The sequence below is a fragment of the Exophiala spinifera genome (assembly GCF_000836115.1).
Source record: "Exophiala spinifera strain CBS 89968 unplaced genomic scaffold supercont1.3, whole genome shotgun sequence".
In the NCBI taxonomy this organism is placed as follows: Eukaryota; Fungi; Ascomycota; class Eurotiomycetes; order Chaetothyriales; family Herpotrichiellaceae; genus Exophiala; species Exophiala spinifera.
Genome location: NW_015622515.1, coordinates 1799053 through 1819597, shown reverse-complemented (window position 1 = coordinate 1819597; position 20545 = coordinate 1799053). Strand labels below are relative to the sequence as shown.

Below are 20545 nucleotides of genomic sequence, written 5' to 3'. Positions count from 1 at the left end.
AATAACATAGGATGTCCAAATGGCCCATGATGCAGAAGCAGCTTAGAATCAGGCTTGTAACTCGGACGTCCAGGCAAGAATAGAAGATCAGATACAGTTACGCCAGATCACAGGTCAGACGACACAAACCAAAGCTTAGGAATGCCGTCGTGAAGTGCTGGGTATCTAACGAGACAGCGGTTAGCTGACAGCTCCCCAGATCTTTGGGACGATGCATCAAGCCCACTAGCCTTCCATCCGACTGGCTCGGTTCGACAACGCTTCTAATAAGAGACATGAGGCACGGACTCACAGCCTATCGACCAAGCCCCGGAACTTAGAAGGAAGTTCGAGGGACCTGAAAGAGGATCCGGTACTCGCATGTACGTGATCTGACCTCAAAACGAGGAATGAGGAGTCCTGCCAGTCCGAAGAGCAAGCTGGGCGCAAATAGCACACCCCTAATGCTACACAAATCGACGGTGTCTTCTGGCTATTACTTTTTGACCTGTTCAAATTAAACTAACAGCCATCTATTCATGAGCAGGTGAACAATCTGTTCGAAATAATGGAAACCGGAAGCGGTGGTCCGGACGGGACTTCGAACACGATCAAATCATGAGCAGAGGACCAGGTCATTTACCATCCGGAATTCCTAACGGTGACTACATGCATGCGCACATTGTCGCCATCGTTGCCCTTAGACGAGATGATGCGTGATTGGTACTTAATGTGTGTCACCCAGGCATGACCCTGAAATTGAGCCGCAGACTGCAGGAATGCGACAATAAGCAGGACAAGGTCGTGGCTGAAGCGCGATTCGGCAACACAGAAGGATATGTGGCGGACAGCCTACAGCCTACAGACCGCAGACCGGAGATCACAGACCACTGCCGGGGACGGACTTCGAAGTTTTTCGGATGATGATGCCTGGTGTTTACCCTTAATTAGGCGCATCGATCCCTTCTCCAGGCATTCGCTGAGGAGCGATCGACACCCATGACCCCCCAGAGGCAGCCAATCTTTTCCCTCGACCGCTAAGGCTTGAGGAGCGACCTCTCGTGACTCTCGCCCCTGCCGGGCGCCACACTCTAAAATCTCGCCTGCAACGCCGGCAGATGGTGGGCTGCCAGGCCCCAAATGCAAGCCTTGTCGGACCAGTGGTTAGCGTGCAGTAGGAAGCGATGCTGCGAACTCTGGATGGCCTATAATGATGGCCCACCACCGGGGATCTGACCAGATGGCCATGCCTTTGCTGCCCGCTTTTCTGAAGGAAAGCCTCCGTTGTCTTACGAGCCAGCTCCGCTTGGATTGAAGGGACCAAGGCCGGAGCAGGCCCAAGCAAGACACCAGCCAGGTCAACCAAGTCTCCTCCCATGAACCATGCGCAGGCGGCAGAATGCGGCCTTTGAAAGGGCTTACACGACCACTTCCGTCCAGACGATGGATCTCTTGAGAGAGTTGCGCAATGTTCGCGTCCAGAACCATCTCCGGCAGGCTGACCAGTGGATGACACGCCCCCTCCCTCTTCCACTACGATTGACAATACGAGATTCCGTCTGGCACAAGTCCTGCTTGTGGCGCTGTTCCACACGTCAAGGCTTTCTCCCTTCCGCTGTCTGGCACACTCCTCGGCAGGCCTTGAGTCTACTACACAGGCACGCACAGAGAGGAGTCAATCTTGACGTACCAGGTACTTGCGACCCATTCATCATTCGTTCGACTGCTGCCATGTTGTGTCGACGCCATTCCCCATCAAGTTTGTCCGTGTCAAAGCTGCCGTCGCCTCTTGCGTTGTGTGCGCATTTGGCGATTCCCACCTGCCACTGCGTCTGCATCTTAGGCCTCTTTGTATATGCTGTTCCCTCCTCGACTTCAAGGTAACTTGCCTGCATCTTCTCTCCTTCCTTTTGCCAACCAAACGCTCCTTTGACTGTTCTTCGTACGATCCTTTTCCATACGCTGTGTCCGCAGTCTCTTAATACGTGGTCCTTGCATCGCCATTTCGCGCCCTCTCCAAAAACCTCATACCGCACCCCACCCTCCTCGGCCGCACGTTTCATGCTTTGCGAGTTGGGCACAAGTATTTCTTTTGAGTTGATGACTGGGCGCCCTTCCCTGGATTTGGGTTTCGCCGTATCGACGAGGCATTTATTGCGGGCGGAGTGTTGTTTCTGTCGAATATCTGCATTCCAACACCGATACTTCCCTCGGCCCTTCGCCACGTCACTTTGACCCTGCCCGACTGCGGCACTTTCGATCTATCCTGCCAGAACTCGCAGACTCATTGGCGCAAGTCTGTCCGATCGAGTCACTAACCCGGCTTCCCGTCACCAGGTCGAGAGCGTTGTCCTGCGTGGATCCAGTGTGCAGCATCTTGTAGTCACCGGGTCACACCGAATACTCCCTTTTTAACCTCGGGGCATCTCTCACAGCGGTCGTGCTTGGTTGCATGAATAGACACAAACTGTCTACTGTGAAAAGCTGGCACCAGAGGAAAAGGAGGGTACTATCCCGGTGACCGCAATACATCGAACGACGATTTGCGCAGAGGCTCGCTCGTCAAATCCATCACCCTGGCGCCAAACACACGAGTTGTCTTTCCTTAAATGGACGGCAATGACCGTCGACGTACGCAGTATGGACAACCATACCAAACACCAACGCAGCCACGGCCATTGCCAGGCCAGCCTATGGGTCCTCCGTCTAGTGATCGGTATGGGCAAGCAACCGGCCCTGCGAGGAGTGACGCGGGCTCGTCTGCAATAACTCCCCGACCGTATGTCCCAAGCTATCCGGGATACGCATTCCACGAGCAACAGTATGGGACTTCTCAAATGCAGGGCAGCAGCCCGATGCAAGGGGTACAAATGCAGTACTCACCCGCATACATTCAAGAGGCATCCAGGCAAGGGTCGATCACTCCTTCGCCTTCGCAACAACAACAACAGCAGCAGCAACAGCACCAATACGGGCAGTATGGACAGGGCACCATGCTCCCACCGGTCGGTGGGCAATCCATGTATGACAACATCTCATACCAGCAACGACAGGCGCTTGAGGTTATGGCAAGTCAATTTGCGGTACCGCAATATATGCCTCCAAGCGATCAGGCGGCACTGGCAGGAGTTGGGCCTAGTCCGTCGCAGTATCTGACAACGCAGGCGGAACAAAGCGTCTACGGCAATGTGCCAGTAACGCGTGCGCCAGTTCTCCCAACATACCCAAGCCGTCAGATGGACTTTCCTGAAGCCACGCAGCACCAGCAACAACCATCCGAAAGTGGGGCGGCTCGGGATAGTAAGCAAGAGGCGCTGCAAGAAGGTCTGAGGGATTACAGACAGCAGATCAGAAGCGTATTCGATAGTATTATTTCCGGTAGAGTGAACGAAGCGAGTGAGAAGGTCCTCGCGGCCACGCGCTGGTTGGCGAGCTCTGTTGACGCCCTGGGTGAGTTTTTTGCCAGCATGTGCGTGGAACGAGTTCACTTATACTGTTACTTAGGACTGCATCATGACGACGAAAGCAACCACCTTGAACGAATCCAACTCTGGACTGAGCTGAATCTCTGCTGGGAAGCGCTTGGTCAAAAGCAGAAAGAAGTCACAGAAGAGGCATTGCGAACAACGAGGCTCTCAGGGGACATGCTTTCAAGCGAGAAGATTACCAGTCTGATCGACGAGCTCATCAGTATGTGCGATCAACTTGAACAATATGGACTGGTCGACTTTGAGATGGGGATATGGGAAGAACAAATCATCCACATCTTCACTGTCTGCTTGGACCTTCTTCCTGGTGGTGGCACCGGAAGTGGAGGTGATCGACAACAAGCTGGGTCGAGTTCATGAATGTCCCACACACAAAGAAACGACTCTTGATGATGAGAATACGACCAAGCTCATACTTAATATCATTTTCTCTCCTTTGTTGGCGGGCATTTTTTGGCTTAGTGGCTGACTTTTTACACACACCTTTACTGCACGATTTATGTATGATTTGTACGAGTACGGGCACGAGTACGAGCACGACCATGAGCACAACGCTTTTTTCAAATCACCACGATTGTACGGATATGATCACGAAACATGTTCGAGGGACTGGATATAAAAAAAAGCCCCCAAAAAGATGCCATGGCTGTATTGGGGCTTACAGCCGCGAAAAAATGGCATGACGAGGGTGGACTATGGATGATGGACGTGCTGAAAAATGGGTGGTCATTTGTGGTTTATTTTCTTTCCATTTTTGCCTTCCTTTCTTGTTTCGCCTTGTACTTTTGTTCTTGGATTGTATTACTCTACCTTGAGTATCTACATTGCTTCCGTCATGGTATGTGTGGTGTGTATACATACACTGTATCAATATCAGGATCAGTTCGACATCATTGCTTGCAACATTGTACTTGTACGAATTCAAAATCGAGCAATCGATGACCATGTGAGGACGGGTTGAGGACTTTGTCGGTCTGTTTCCCCCGTCTCCCTCTTTTGTTCCTTTCGGGTGTCTCGAGTGAGAGAGTGTGCGAGTGAGTGTGTGGGCTATCTAATACGTATAGGTCACTTTAGGCAATACTGGAAAGGTACACAATACAATTCATATTCCCATTCGTAGTCGCCTTCAGGTCTTGGGATACGTACATACATATGTACAGGTTTCTGTGTCTGTCCGTGTCGCGTTTCTTGGTGACCGACGCGGATCAAAAACGCCGAGCAGAGTGGTGAATGGACGTGCGGCAACTTTTTACTTATGTACTCACCGGCACTCTCTCTGCAACCACCTACGATTGTTCCTCCTTGTTTGTGGTGGGAACCCGAGCGGTGACCACCGGGAGACGACAATGCGTGGATGGACACACCTACCTGTACGGCAGACGTAGCAGCCTTTGGTATCCATCTTTGCCTGAACGTCGAGTCGCCGACGAAAGTCTTTGCCGAGTCAGTAGGTAGGGTAGGTAGGTGGTATAGTATGTAGGTAGGTAGGTAGGTAGGTAGGTATGTACACGATTAAAATAAAAATAAAAAAAAAGTGGACCGTGATCCAGATCAGATACTGTACGTCGTGAAGCTTTTGAGTACTCCCCCGTACGAACTCAGTACGGATTTCCTATACCACCACCCCCATATACATACATACATACATACATACATACATATTCTCAAGGTACCATCTGTACGAAGCCCCCCCGGTGTAGAGTACACAGTATCTTTTTCTCCCCTTTTCCACTCCTCCACTCTCCCTCTCTTCATCTTTGTTTGATGCAACAGAATCCCAGACTTCAACCGACTACTCCCGCCTCCTCTTCTCCTCCTTATCCTTTGGTGATGATACGGTCAAACGGCTTTTAATATTCTTGATCAACCAAAATCTACACAGTCCTGTCGAATCCCATGGAAGAACTGACTGTCTCAAAACGCCATGCTGAAAACGCTCAGTTCTCAATGCGTACAAAATATCACACACACACACACACACACCCACACACACACATTCCCCGCCCTTCCCTTCCACCCTTTTCCCATAATACAATATCCAATATCTTTGATCCATACAAGGAAAAAGAAACTAAAAAAGAAGGTAATACTTCCACCCACTGCAACCTCAAGGACTGAATCCTTTACCAACACCACAAAATGCGTCGTTGTCTTTTCAGTTAGAAACAATAAGGCAAAAACATTCAAAAAAAAACAAGGCATTCTTCTCTTCAACATCACTTTGGACCGCCGTTTGTATCCGGAGCCTGTGCCGAGGGAGTTGGTTGCTGGGATTCGACATCCCCATCACCAACCACTCTCACTTGAGGATCGGGGATTTGAATATCGATATTCATATACCCTGTCCGCCGAAGTGGAATGATCTTCACTCCATCCCTCGCACCAACTGTATGATTCCAATCTTCCAGCCATTCTTCCAAGTCCTTTAAATGGCCCTTGGGACCGATGGGTCGAAAGTCTTCCCAGAACCAGCCAGTCATTAAACCCAGGAATCCATCCAACCAATTCCAAGCGGAAAATGGATCGTAGGCCCGGACCAAGGTTTGGTTAATGTGCTCAATAACATATCGAAATTCCTGCTCCTGCATCAGGGGGTCGAGGATTTCCGGGTATATGTTGGAAAATGTAGGAGCCAGGTCCCCCACAACCATCCAATCTCTTCGTATTCGAATGATCCGTGTAGCTTCGTACTCGGGAGAGTTGATGGGAACGTGAGGGTTGAGATGTGGGAAACACGGATGCGACACTCCCCATACAAGTTCCTCGCCAACGCTACCTTCATCAACGCCGGGATAACCTGCACCAGTTGCTTCCTCCTGTGAACCACTGACAGGCACAGTTGCGTCCGTGTACGCCCGTGTAAAGGCTGCAGAGTTTGTCGAAGCGGCAGATTGAGCCCGTCTCAGAGACTGATGCGACGTAATGCGCCGTGGCGGTTGGAGTGGTTGATCGAGTGGGCTGACACCGTAGCTCTGACCTAGAACCGATGTCGACTGCTGATCTACATCTCTCCGATCTCGAGAGCTGAACCTCCGGGGGAGTTGTGACCGTTCCGGCTCTTTGACGCCATTAGCCCCTTGCTGTTTTTCTAGATCAACCATCAGCCCGATGCCTGGAGAAGACTCGTCTTGAATGCTTGCGCGTTGGTGACCGTGCGGCAAGCCCACGCTGGTACGGGTCCCAGCTTGCGGTGCGAGGTGAGGGCTGTGTTCGACGATGGGATCGGTCGGGGAGTGTTGTCTTGAACGACGTTGTTCAGGAAGGCTCAGGAGGGTACGGACTTCGCCAGAGCCAATGTCGGCGGCAGAGGATTGAGGTTGGTGCTGCGGCTCAGGTTGCACTCGCACCTTGGTGGGCCGAGGGACGTAGTTTATCGGGTTCAAGATGCGCGACGTGGCAGATCGATGGTCCGGGGGTAGGACTTTCTTTGTAGGTCGGGCTAGCAGAGCTTCGAGAAAAGATCTTCTCTGGCTCTGCCCCGTGCTGTGCTGACGTGACGGCGACAGGTCGAAGGGTGCGTGCTCGGTGACGGGCGGACGGGCCGCAGAGGACGTCAACAAGAATGGGTCGGGCCCTTGCGTTGGCGCAAGATCTCCGGACGCTGGGGGTGGTGAAGGTGGTGGAATCGGTGGCAGTGGTTGGTCAAGGGAGGACGACGTTACGCGCCGACGAGCATCTCTGACAGGCTGCTTTTCAAGCGCCCGCGGTGAAAGATGAGAGCGAGGGACGGTTGAGGAGTCCGTGGTGGAAGAGAAGGAGACTTGCGGGAGCGACGAGGAATTAGGGAGATTATGAGACGCAGCCACGGCCGAATAACAGCGCGCAGACGCTCACGACGGCGGCGGCAGAGGGAACAAGAAGACGCCTTTGTATGCAGGAACAAAACCTTAGTCTGCAGCAGTCTTGTCGACATGCTCGTACTCCAAAGGTTCAGAACTTTGTACCAGTAGTCACAAAAAGAGACCTTTCACTTCCAAGGTCATCGGCCTCGCTTCTCGACAGGCTGACCATGACATGAATCAGCGCGTGTGCCTTGTTATATTGCCTTGTGCCACCAGCGTCGGAAACGACCTCGACTCGTCTGAGCCACTTCGTACCGTCAGAATCACACCGATTCAGTGTCGATACTCTGATCCGTCCCGCCCTTTGCCTATTTCCAGCTGTTCACCTAGCACATCCCTTGCTGTGGTGACGTTTTCCCCCAATAGTGGTGCTGGGGTTGGGAATTGATCACTCCCACCAGCCTCCCACAATGCTGGTTCAGTCGAGTTCCCCGGCGCCGGCATTGGCTCTTAGTGCCCTCCATCGCGAGGCTCCCATGAACGAACGGCTCGAACGAGTTCCAGCTCTGGAGCCTTCACTTTGACCAAACCGGCAAATTGACGAGAAAGCTCAAATTAGGCCCACCCTCCCTCAGAGACAGCCATTGTAACAGATGAACAATTGGAAACATGTACGGGAGACTATCATCCAGGCGGTAAAACCCTGACATGTCGATTACATAGAGAACAGTGGCATGATTGTCACTGTCTGTCCAGTCGATGGATCACCACATTGGACAGCAATGGCAGGGAACAATCTTGATCAGCCAGAACATCGTTGTACTCGTAGCCTCACCCTACTTCGGCCAGGGTCTACGAGCATTGGCGGCCTTGTCAGTGGGTCGATGTGCAGAAATTCTTCAATCTCACTTCTGCCATTAATTGTATTACTCTGTACTGTATTTCAATAAAAGATTTAAACCAACCCTCATCCCTGCCTTGATTTCGCTTCTTCGGTACCGACGATCACGTCGTTTCCTGTCGTGGGAAATTCGTTGTCTCTTACTCCGTACGCCGCCTCCTATGATACAAACAGCCAATTGAGTGTGATGACCATCGAACCTACAAACACTAGTGTTATTTCCAAAGGAACGTTGTTGCGTGTTGATCCGCTGGTTGCCGAAGGAGACGGTGCCGTGATGGCAGACACGGACGATGAGGAGATCGAAGACACCGATCTGGTTTGCGATGTATCAGAAGACGACTGACTCGGGACGGTTGTTGAGCTTGTGCTACCGCCACTCGAGGTGAGGACAGGAGGTAAGGACGATTGGGTAGGTATTGCTACCGTGCTGAAGAGGAGATCAGAGGAAGAGATGGAAACGGTGGCCTCGGGACCAATCGTCAGAGGGACGTCGAATATGGCACACAGTTGCGCAACCACTGTAAAAGTGTCTGGGGACAAGTCAGTCAGCTCACGTAACCCATCTTCGCAATGGCAGTCGGCAGAGTCGTACCTTGTTGGGCTGTAGCATTGCACGATGCAATGGTGCAGTTGTTCATTCGTTCGATGTACATGTCATTTGCACAGAGACAGGGCCATTGACTGAGACTTGAGTGAGACACATGATCAACTGCGAGCTGTCCAAGTTCTCTTACCTTTGAGAACAGTTGGTGCCATCGACGTTCCCAATGCAGGTCAACTAACCCCGCTCAGCTCGAGAAGGGAAACTGATTCAGTGACTTACCTACAGCGCATTGATCAACGTCTGCTTGAGCGGTTGCCTGACTGAGAAATTCCAGGCAGAGTGTCGCCAGAAGGAGAGGGAGGCCAACCATTTTGGGATATCTGATGATTTCTGCGACAACAGGGGGATCACTGAGGAGGGAGGAGGAAGGGAGGGTGGAGGCAGTCGTATCAATGTTAGGCTGGGTGTCTTAGGATGGCGAGTGATGTTGTTAGGACGATCCAGTACAGAATCGAGTCACCAGCAACAGATTCGTTGTTCAACAGGCAACATCCAATTCTTTGGTGGTCACTTCCTTTGAGGCAAATCTCACTTTTGTTGAATCTCTCCAACAGGCAGAAGGTGGTGGCCAACTCTTTGCAGGCCTGACATGTCATTCGAATCGACCAAGCTGCGTGTACGGCAGTCAGTCGCATCGACCTGTGTTACAGTAAAGTGCTTGGATGAAGGTGTTCAAGAAATGTCGAACTTCGGTGCCTGTAAGTCGCGTGACCTGGCGAGGCTTGGCGTTTGTTTACAGTATGACGTATTGGGAAATCACTCATCGATTCTTCTCGAGTGCGAGGAAACGACATGTACTCCGTACTTCGTATGATACTGGGACATGATTGTTACGTATCTTGTATAGTCAGCGAAGGTGAATTCTTGAGCCGAGACAGGACGACACCGAATTAACAATAAAGTTCTCATTCCAATCAAATTGGTCACTTAGAGACAATGTCATATTTCAACTCCTTTGTACCCAATATCAATACAATTTCAATTCGTCATGAAATCAGTCATCGTCGTAGTCGTGGCTTGAGTGTTTTCCTATCGCCAAAAGCGCCCATTATGCAGAGGTATCACATGCTCCCACAGATTAGCAGGTATCGGTCCCCTTCCATTGCTCAACCATTTTACAAAGCAATCATCGTGACAAAGATGGCGGCAACAAGCGCACCGCAGGCGCCGAGACCGCGGACAGAAGCAGCACCGCTGTCTGAGCTACCGGTTGTGGTGGCAGCCGCAACGGCTTGGATACCGAAGGTGGTGCCGGTGATGACTTGGGTAGATCCGCCAGTGGTAACAGTGGTGGTGATGGTAGCTGGCACAGGAGAAGCAGTGGTCGTGCTGCAGCCGGACCAGGTACCGGTCCAGGAAGAGAAGGGCCCCCAGCCTGCAGTCCAGGTAGTCCATGAATCGCAGTTGATGCCGCTTGCTTTGGTGCCCCAAGGTCCGCCAAACGGGCCTCCTGGACCTCCTGAGCCACCGTGGCCACCCCACATACCGGGGCCACCCCATCCACCTTGGCCGTTCCAGCCGCTTGGAGCGGAAGGAAGACCAGTCGAGCAAGCAGAGATCCAGCTAGACCATTGACCAGAGTTCCAGTTGCCGCCAGGTCCAAAACCAGGACCGGCAGTGATCTGAGAAGGCCAGGCAGAGCCACCAGAAGTTGCGCTGAAGGTTGCCTCTTGCGAGGCGGTGACAGTGACACCGGCATTGGCGCAGAGTTGGGCGACAGCACCATAGATGGCTATAGATAACGTGTCAGTCTCAGGCCCCATGTTCTTCTCCATTGGAAGCCATGTATCTCATTGCTCACCTTCTTGGTCAGTTTGGTTTGTGCATGATGTCGCGACGCAGGTGTTCAGCTGAGAGATGGCAGTTTGGTTGGAGCAGAGACAGTCCCAGCCACTCTTAGAGTCACAGTTGGTGCCATCCCAGCTGCCCGTACAATCCGACCACTGTTGTGACGGTCAGTAAAGAATAGTCAGTCTCCCAAGGCACAAAGCGACACTTACAGCGCATGATGGAAGCCATGCGAAAGACGACGAGGCGAAGAGAGCCGCTGCCAACACAAAGGACTTCATGTTGATGTGACTGTTGTAGATCAATGTGGAGAGGATTTCGTCTGGGGAAGGGAGAGGTCAATGCGAGCTAAGGGAGTGCAATGGGCTGGACTCTCTGCTATATGGCCTGGGGATGGAATAGAAACTCGAGAGGCGAAAGCAGGAGGCGGGTATGGGAAAGATATAGTTTTCAATCCCACGGCAACAATAAGGCGGGCAACGATTTGGCTCGTCAGTGAGTGAATGGCCGGGTACTAGCTCGAGACAGAAGGACCAAGGTAGTGAGAGTCTGAGAGAGTAGCGAGAGTGGGCTGTACTGTAGTGGCAGCAACACAGGCGACACAGCCTTGTTGGGCGATGGCTGGACACGAGACATCGCCCAAGTTAGAAACATCGGTGAGTCGGAGTGAATGCGCCACGCCAGCCAATGGGGGATTTTAATGATGTGTCCGGAGAGGTCGAACTGGACATCGCCGCACCGCGAGGGGCTGGAGATGTGCAATGCCTACGCCTGGGTTGGCCTAGGGGAGCCAAGGGGCCCCTTAAGAGCCCGTAGGAGGCTGGCTTAGGCACTCTTGGTTGTCCGATGAACTAACCCTACCGCCCCAATCGGCGACGGCACTATGCCCGAAACTATCGCTTATTATTGGCAGCTATTTCGGACTTGGAAATTCAGGTGCGGCGCCCCTGCTCATCAGCCGCAAGGATTGACACCGTTCCTCCTTGCAATCATGTAGCTTGTGTCAGCCATCTACTAGGAACTCAAGAACACCATACAGTACTGAGCCTCAATGGCCGTTTCTCAAGGGAGGCCAATGTACAGAGTACGGCCGAGCAAGGCAGACTGTCAATATCTTTGGCGCAGGTGATGCAAGCGCTGCAGGGTCCACGTCAACCACCACAACATACGGGGTACTCGTATGGCCAAGCATCAGCTTCGTCTTCTACTGTAAGTCCAGTTGGTGCGTTGCCCGGCTCCAATGCCACCCACAGATCCCATGATGAGCAACACGACGATCAGAGTGAATCCTTGCCCTGGGTGACGATGTTGACGAATATCTTCGCCAGCACTGGGTACTACATTCGCTCCGTAGGGTAATCGGAGGCCAGAGTCGTCGTCATTCATTCTCCAATGGTTTAGCGTACACCGTGTAGAGGCCTCGTAAGCCCCCATGAGATCCAGCCTTATGTGCGTGGATTGCCTAAGTCGGGGTAGTCGGCGAAGTTAGCTCCGGCCAAGATGTAAATTGAGCCATTGATTTGGTTACTGGGCCCAAATCTCGGCATGGCCATGCGGCCTTCTGCGCCTAGGCCCCCGAGATCCTCAGGTGCCATGTCCGCAACAACAGATTTTGCAGGCTAGCGTGCGCGAGGGATCGAGTTGTTGGTCCTTTGAATGCTGCGGTCACGCTGGGGGGTCAAATAATTCGGGTTTCATGTTGATTCTGCAGAGTTTCGCCAGACATCCGCTGAGTTGCAGAAAGGATTGGACTCCCTCGAGGATTCGCATATGTGTGAAGCCAATCTCCTTGATGAATTCGAGTTTCGAATGTTCCGACAGTGTAGGAATCGTCTTAGTCACCCGGAACATTGTGCTTATTATGTCGTGTGACGAGTACCCGAGGTCCCTGTGCACGTATTCGTGGTCAGTCGAAACAATCTCCAATCAGGGACAGCCCAAGTTACGACGCTCCTCGACTTACCATAACTCTTTCAGGGCATCAACTGCGCTGTCAATCTTGCCCTCCCAGCATGCCTTGATCATGGCCTGCACTTTGACTGGATGTGGGCTGTCCACGACACGAAAGACGTTGTCCCCGCTGACGAAGCCAAATCCTGCCCAGGTACTCTGCAGGTTATTGATAGCCTGGCGCATGTCGCCCTCTGCGCTGAAGACGAGCGCTGCCAAGCCATCTTCGGAGTATTCTACCTTTTCAGCTTCTATGATTTGTAGCAGACGTTGCACCACTTGCGCGTCCGTGAGTCGTGAATATCGGAGGATTGCGCATCTCGATTGCAACGGCTCGATGATTTTGTTGGATTGATTGCAAGCAAAGGCGAATCGGGTCGTGTTTGAGTATATTTCCATAGTTCTTCGCAGGGCTTGTTGCGCTCCGGCTGTCATGCTGTTACGTGTCTCGTTAGACCTGCGAATACGAAGCCTTCGTCGCCATACCTGTCCGCTTCATCTAGAATGACCAATTTATGCCGCCCAGGAGGCAACGTCACCTTTTTCTGTGCGAACCCTTTGATCCTGTTTCTGACCACATCGATACCTCTTTCATCGCTTGCATTGAGCTCAAGGACAGCTTCTTTATATGCGTTACCCAAAAGAGTGCGGGCCAGACAGAGGACAGAGGTGGTTTTTCCGATTCCAGGCATCCCAGAGATGATGACATGAGGCATGTTGCCATCCTTTGCGATGATCTTCAATCGCTCGATCGTCTCTGTGTTGCCGACAACGTCGTCGAGATATACCGGTCTGTATTTTTCGACCCTGTATACCACATTAGAATTGTTTGCGTGCTTGAATGGAGAGCTGGCATACCATGGCAATTCGTATTCTGGAGAGGTCGCATCACTGCCAGAATTGAGAGCTTTCCGAGCTCCTGCCGATGATGATTCTGGTTGTCCAGACATCCTCGCAATCTCAGATATGTAGTGATGGTGCGAACCAGCAGTGTCTGTTGACCACCTGCGACGGCGAGAATTGGGGAAACGCCTTTTGGGCGCAGTCGCGTCTCAAATCCATCACACGCGTTGAGTGAAAGCTTGGCAGCGAGATGAAGCATTGGTGTGTCTCCTGCCCATGCCGCTTTAAACGCCAACACCCCCAAAGAGCACCCAGACGTCCACCAGACCATTCAAAGCAGTCCTGATCATGTTGATGGACGGTGCTGCGTGCAACTTTGCCACAGTGTTAACGAGCACCAAAACGTGGCGGCCGTATTGGCCGGGAAAGCTCAGAGAATGGTCCCAAACAGATGTTCCCAGTACTCGTCGGCAGGGTTATCTTGACTGCAACAGTGGGAGACATCAGCACCCACTGGCACTGGATTGCCCAGTGTCTATGTTCTCCAGGGAATCACGGGCCCCAGAAACACCGAAGTTGCGTGGTCTCCTCGGCCTTTGCAAAACCACAAAGGGAGAGTCCTACGGCAGCTACGCAGTGTCCAGAGCACCTGGATCCCTGGGCGCTCTCGTCGACAGCTGCCAAGAACATATCCCTCGAATATACGTCGGGCAAGTATAAGGGCCCATCTGTAGGTTGCGCCGAGACACGTCCTCAAACTGCCGACCGGGCTGTCGGAGATGAAGATGACGCCGTAGCCGTGTTTGCCCATTACTACTCGCCTGACATTCGTCTTCTAGATCCGATCCAGCCGACGTGCATGAACCATAGCGCGATAAACATGACCGAATAAGTCAAAGGGACTGCATGGATGCCATCTTAAGACACGTGTTCTGTCTGCATAGCTAGACGTAGACCCGCAGGTTCGTCGTTCAAGCCAACGACACTGCCACTTTTTAGCTCTACGAGGAATCAGAAAGATGCTCCCACGCACCGACATTGTATTGCTTGCTACCAGGACGTATATATGGTCACTGACCATCGCCCTAGCCGTGGATCTCCCTCTCATGTAGTTAGCGAGGGCACCACCACCGATCCGGTTCTTGTGCGGCGGGCTAATCATCTGAATGAGATCCTGGGTTGCCGCGCAAGACGAAGCCGTCTACGGCAGCAACCAAGAGGTCTTCCCACCTAAGAGGTGGACCGAAGTGGAGGAAAAGACGTCGAAGACCACGGACTGGAACTGGCTCGCTGTGAGTATACCGCCGTCTCTTCATAAAGTGGTGGTTACAGGCCTATTCAATTGGTAAAACCGAGGACGTGGCTTTGGGAAGAACATTTCGTTCATGGAGATCTCCAATTGGTACTTCAGCTGCTCCGGGGGCACCACGTCCAATTGGCACATCCTGAAGAGAGGTGGCAGCTAGACGATTACTGGTTTGTCAAACAGGAAGGCCCGCGGTTGTTCTTGAGAAAGAGACAGAAGGAATTCTTGAGAGATCGCAGTTCCTGGGAGTAACCCCCAAAGGAGGAACTGTGACTGTAGTTGGTGAAATCATACTCCTCCAAAATCCAGTACAGCAATTGCACAAGCTCATTCATGATCAAGTCGCTATATGAGCCCATTCTTCTGAAGCATCTGCCACTTACGGAGTACCCCGTACCTGGTTCATGACTGGAGCCCAAGGCGAAGGGGTGGGAAGAGAGAAGGATTCGATGCTTCCGATCCGTGATAGTCAAGGATGCCACTGCATCATGGCCAACGCGGGGATAACTCGATCAAAGTCCACACCTGACTCAAAGGTGTGACGACGTTCAGATCATGCTGTGAATCTCAAATAGTTTTTGTTGATGGGGCAAGACCGAAATACCTGATCTATACGTATCCAATACCTTGGTGGACGTGAGGATTACCGACTCGCTAGTCTGACGCCGACGAAGACAAATCCCGGACAATTTAGTAACGGTGATCCTGCTCGTCTTCTGTCAGGTTACACGTCTCTCCTTGCACAGATCTGTGCATTGCGAGAGATGCAGAAGATGATAGCATTGAACCCGACTAGCTGCCTAAGGAGTCGACAGATCCTTTGTCAGAGCTCTCGACATGAGGCAAAATATGTTAGATTGATGTCGTGCTTTCATAAACTTGATCTTTCAAGGCTTTCATTGGCCAAACGGGGTTTTTGGTCCTCCAGGATGAGCGCTCTTCTTGTGCTCTGACGTAGAGGATATCACAAGAAACTAGTAAATTGAATTAACTCGTCTCAAGCTCCTAGATGGCCACGACCCACCAGAAGTAAAACTCTGACTTACATCTAGCTTCGTCTTCATTCAGCTCTTGCGAACCTCTCAGTCCGGTTCGGTAGGGGCTACGGGGAAGATCTTCGGGGTACAAGCCAAATGCATAGATCCGGTATCACACTCTGCCGTTGACCAAGTCACGTAAGACGCACGGCCCAGATATCCCCTTCATATCGAAACGCGTCGTGGTCACCACAGTAGCAGCAGAATTTGCTCCGGAGCGCGGAAACAAACAGGCCAAGGCTAAGGTCGTCGAGAGCGTGTGCATGTGCGGCCGCTTTGGCAACATTGCTATTTGGGGCGCGTGTTGTGTCAGATTTTGCTGACGCGGTGAGGCAGTGCGAGTCGAGTAATTGCACAGCGACCGACAGTCAATGTGTGACGTTCAAGAGCGCAGTAGCCGTCGTCTTCTAGACCAACCTCAAGAGTGTTAGGGAAAGAGGCGGATAGACAGCGTGCGTGGGGAGCGTAAGTGTGTACTGTAAGGCCTTGTCGAAAGATCCCGACCCTTAGTAGGGCTTTCAGGCATCGACAAAGCTGGGGGTGGCATTAAGACAGCTTGCCTCTAACAGACATATCTGCGACGGAGGTGAAGTCGCTACAGGCCGAATCTCCTCCATGCATCAAGCCGACGCTGCTTTATGATAAGATGTGTGGGCGGATAGCATTCTTTCCCCGTAAAGCCCCCTCTATGCTAGAGAATGGCGATCAGTTGGTCATTGGCGTCTCAGATGCTCCGGGCTGGTGGGAGGGACTCTGCCTCGATCGAGTGGCTCCTCGTGAGAACTGGAGATCCCCTGAGCCACAGTTGTGAAAGCGCTGATTGCACAACGCCCTCGGGGCGAATCCGCTTGATAAAACACAATACGATGACTGATTGACGAGGAGACCATCATGATGTGTGTCTGTTTGTGCAATCGATCCGGGAAAAGAGAACTCGACCGGCTCGGAGGACGCCTTTTCCCGAGACGAGTAACCCAGGTACGGAGCACCGCCATGATAAATTATAATTTGTATCGTACGTGCAGCTGCAGCTTCTGTCGCAACCGATTAGTTTTATGGTTGAACTGGACCTCGACGTGATATTCCGCAGAGATCCAACGCGTGGCTCATGTAAACACAATCACCGAGATTGACAGTGTCCCGTGTCAACAAAATTTAAGCCAGCATGACAGATGCTGATTGCGATCTTTGCACAAAACAGCAAAGCTCTCCGTAGGACATGTGTATAAATCCTAGACGCCAAGCGTTGCCGTTATGTTGCAAGGACCCCCCTCCACCATGTCCATAACGGGACTGTTGTGCATTTGGTGTTGTACAGTACGAGTAGTTTGATATGTCCCGGAAGGATCCGAACGAGTTTCGGCAAGGCTGGAAGTTTCATCTTGATGGAGTTCTAGCTTGGGACTTATTATAGAAACAAATGATGGCAGACGCGATGAACGGTGCACTTTAACTGCCAGTGCTTGGTACACAGTATTCTGCTAAACTGATTTCGTCTTCGGGTGTGCGGGATGCGAGGGCGGGTGACTCGGGAGGCTGGATGGACGTGGTCTTTATTACTAGGTACAATACCTTAGGAGGTGTGCATAGTGCGTGGGCACAATAGGTACTCAGGTACCTGCATGACCCCCGGAGGCCCCTACGATGCCCCTACAGTTGACACCCGTAGGATGCCCCCATAGCACCAAGCAATGGGCATCCCAGGCGCCCGGGGAGGGGCTTGGACTTGTACAAGTAGCTGACGACGCAGTGGCCCCCCGCGACAGTTGTGCTAACGCAGGTTATTGGCCTGGTTTCTCGCTAATGCAGTGTCGTGGCGTTGCAAAGGCCTGATCAGCCTGGAGTCGATTCGCCGTCAACACGACAGCAGCAAAATTCTCTCACTACATCCAACCACCATCTCCGGCATTCGTAAGAAGCCGTGGTCTGGCGACGCATTCAGAGTTCACCACGTTCCCGAGTCGAGTCAAGTCAGGCCAGGACAGGCATACGACACCTCCAACTCACCCAATCCATGTTTTTCTCACCTGTGGCTGCTCGTACTCCGTACCTGTACTGCACAAACCATTAAAAGTACGTGTCGCGTTCAGCTTTCTTCTATCTCAGCCCCCCTCCTCTGTTCCTTCGCATTGTACTTCCTTCAAAATCCTTTGCCTACTGCAACCTCCCACATCCTGTCCTGTCACCGGTCAATCCTGCCAGATCAGTTCCCCGGCGACAGTCATAAAGCCTCAGCCTCATCAGTGGCCCTCTGATCTTCACCATGGGTTTATCTGACGGCCTTGTCATCCTCATATGTGTCCTGGTGGCCGGTCTCACCGTCGCGGCAGGCGCAGCACTTCATCAAGTGATGGACCGAAGGCGAACCAGCTCTGGTGGGGATGGAGAAGGGATATTGCCCTTCACAAATGAACAGGAACATTATATGAGGCAAGTTCGGTCGAGGAACTATGCCCAACTTTTTGGCGGAAGACAGCCAGCGTATTATCCTCCCCCCGAGACCACCGTTACCACCACGACGCACGCTTGAGGAAGTGTCGGAAGAGTCCATCCATCGCATCGCGACTTGATGATGCAGTCAAGATCTCAAGAGCCTGGATGAATTCCCCAACGTGTTGCGTTATCACTACTATTGATGCAATCGAGGGAACACCGCATGTATTGTTATACATCCTGGACCAAGTGACACCACACGCGCGACAGGAGGCTGGCGCTGGCTATTGGGCGAGGCCTCAGCACTCAAGTCTTTTGACTGATGGCCATTGTGTCCCACCAGTCGTTGAACAAGGTGTCTAGCGGGTGCCTGGCCCGTTTCACTAGCGTGCTGACCCTCTACCACTACTCTACACCTACTTTCAAGGTCGCAGCGTACCTGGCAGCGGCGTATCTTCTCCCACTGTACTCTTCCTACACTGCCACGACGCATCAAGGCCAGACCTCGAGGAAATGGGTGGAAATGCTGGTACAGTTTTTACGAGACGTCACGGTCATCGCCGGAGCTCCTGTTCCCCGAGACCACTCTTCTTCGAGGCAGAGCACATGAGTACACTTGACCTGTTCAAGAGCGAGGTCAGAAGGGGACATGGAACGCTCTCAAGCACAGACTCTGCGGATGACAGCTCACTGCTCCCATGGTTGAATGACAATCCGCGAGGCGTGGGTTGCTGCCACGGTTCAAACAATGTTTGCAAGAACAACCATGGTCAGTCCTTACATGATACACATATGCGAACCCATGATATGAGACTACGAAACTCCGAACTGAACAAACAACATCTTACGGCTCCTTTTCTACCACACGAAAACGAACTAGCTACCCTTTACGAGTCTCCTATCGTCAATGAAGCACGATAAAGATCTGTCGAAGAACTAAACTCTGCCATGTTCAATGATTTCCACACTTATACCCCCCACACGGAGCGATGCAACCTGAAACGGCATCGTCCACTTTGTTCTCTCGCGCTTCTCAGACTAGTCCCTATTTTAGATCTCACCTATTACTTCTCCCGGTCGAACACGATAATACCGTGTATGAGGGAGCAAGGATCAAGGCCTGGTGATTCGAGCTTGCGGATAGAGGAACGAAACGAAATTGTTCCCGACATGGAGAACTTGTTTTTCCGTCTTTTGTACGAGCATACCAGCTCCGCTCTTGATTGGGAAGGAGAATCTGGATTCAGCGCTGATGCGGTAGCGCTCGATATAGATAGTTGGGATCTACGTTCCATTTTTGTACCTTTTAACGAGAAGATTACGAATTGTGTGAAGTCTCGAACGTACTCCTTTCCCGTGTTTATAGATCGTCTGAAGACTCGGCGATGGTTCCCAACGACTAACGACCAACCACGGACGTACTTGGCCCGACGCTGAACAACAACCGAAGTGTCCGCTTTTCGGCGAAATGCTATGCATCGGGCCATGTAGAGATACAGCTACGCTCAATGTGATGATAATGGTGATGATAAGTGATTGACGCCATGATCGAGGTATATTAAGGAGTGGAGGAATTCAGTCGAGTGCATCGAACAATTTCACTGCATTTGTGCCCCTGAGAGGTTCATTGTCCGCGCTCATATCCCCAAGGCAAACAATATACTCGACGTGCCCGAGACAAGACCGTTGGCGTCTGACAACACTTGATCGGTGCTCCCCTGACTACCCACTTTTGCCTCTGTTTCCTGTGTCTAGTCCACAAAATGTCCGTCACAGGCTTCTCAGTCCAACATGACCCAGAGGTGCAGGCTTACAGGAAAATCCGCGCTGCGTACCTCGAAGAGAAAGCGGCCAAGAAGCGCGAAGAGAAGCTTCAGCTGCGACAGATCAAGGAAGTACGCAGGGCGTATCTGCAAAACAGTAATGAGTCTTTCCTCCCTCCCACCTCGCAAAGCCCTTCAATCCTCTCCGTTCGGCTTTGTCGACTGGCCGACTTTCCACCCTTCCACATGTCCGCCGTCTGGGACTGTCGCCGTGTGGCTCACTGACAACCTGATCTTCCATAGGCAAGCGAAGCGAACCGAGCATGTTTTCGAAAATCGCCCGTTCATTGTGGCGAGGGCGGAGCCAGGACAACTCGTTGTTGACGGAGAAGGAGGCGGAATTCGAAGAGAAGTGGATGGACTCGGACAGCAGCGATTCTGAGATGATGTCGCTGAGTGACGCTTTGAAATGAATTGCAACATCGAGGTCAAGTCGAAGCCGTGCGTCTAGACTTGACTTTATCTTTGACGTCTATCGTCGGTTTGAAGCGGTGCTTAGCCTTGGATATAAGTGAGGTTGTGTTGGTAGTGTTTCGGGTTTGTTTGTGTTGGATAGCGAGAGCGAGAGCGACAGCAAGAGCCAGACGTGCCGTAATCCCATACTCGAT

General features: G+C 52.0%; 6 protein-coding genes across 6 annotated transcripts; 3 read left to right on the top strand and 3 right to left on the bottom strand.

The window, feature by feature from the left end:
* Positions 1 to 2588: 2588 nt before the first annotated feature.
* PV08_04402 (uncharacterized protein) lies at positions 2589 to 3827 on the top strand (the record flags this gene model as incomplete). Its single annotated transcript, XM_016378750.1, has 2 exons — positions 2589 to 3429; positions 3484 to 3827. The coding sequence occupies 2 exons, from the start codon at positions 2589 to 2591 to the stop codon at positions 3825 to 3827; spliced, it is 1185 nt and encodes a 394-aa protein (XP_016237427.1).
* Positions 3828 to 5683: 1856 nt separating this feature from the next.
* On the bottom strand, positions 5684 to 6568 carry PV08_04401 (uncharacterized protein; the record flags this gene model as incomplete). Its single annotated transcript, XM_016378749.1, has 1 exon — positions 5684 to 6568. One exon carries the CDS (start codon positions 6566 to 6568, stop codon positions 5684 to 5686), a length of 885 nt encoding a protein of 294 aa, XP_016237426.1.
* Positions 6569 to 9872: 3304 nt separating this feature from the next.
* Positions 9873 to 10826, bottom strand: PV08_04400 (uncharacterized protein; the record flags this gene model as incomplete). Its single annotated transcript, XM_016378748.1, has 3 exons — positions 9873 to 10489; positions 10559 to 10700; positions 10758 to 10826. 3 exons carry the CDS (start codon positions 10824 to 10826, stop codon positions 9873 to 9875), a joined length of 828 nt encoding a protein of 275 aa, XP_016237425.1.
* A 1384-nt stretch (positions 10827 to 12210) lies between these two features.
* Positions 12211 to 13445, bottom strand: PV08_04399 (replication factor C subunit 4; the record flags this gene model as incomplete). The annotated part of the gene is made up of 4 exons (XM_016378747.1): positions 12211 to 12433; positions 12509 to 12931; positions 12982 to 13302; positions 13354 to 13445. 4 exons carry the CDS (start codon positions 13443 to 13445, stop codon positions 12211 to 12213), a joined length of 1059 nt encoding a protein of 352 aa, XP_016237424.1.
* A 4499-nt stretch (positions 13446 to 17944) lies between these two features.
* Positions 17945 to 18211, top strand: PV08_04398 (uncharacterized protein; the record flags this gene model as incomplete). Its single annotated transcript, XM_016378746.1, has 1 exon — positions 17945 to 18211. The coding sequence occupies one exon, from the start codon at positions 17945 to 17947 to the stop codon at positions 18209 to 18211; it is 267 nt and encodes an 88-aa protein (XP_016237423.1).
* Positions 18212 to 19877: 1666 nt separating this feature from the next.
* PV08_04397 (uncharacterized protein) lies at positions 19878 to 20319 on the top strand (the record flags this gene model as incomplete). The annotated part of the gene is made up of 2 exons (XM_016378745.1): positions 19878 to 20125; positions 20181 to 20319. The coding sequence occupies 2 exons, from the start codon at positions 19878 to 19880 to the stop codon at positions 20317 to 20319; spliced, it is 387 nt and encodes a 128-aa protein (XP_016237422.1).
* Positions 20320 to 20545: the final 226 nt, after the last annotated feature.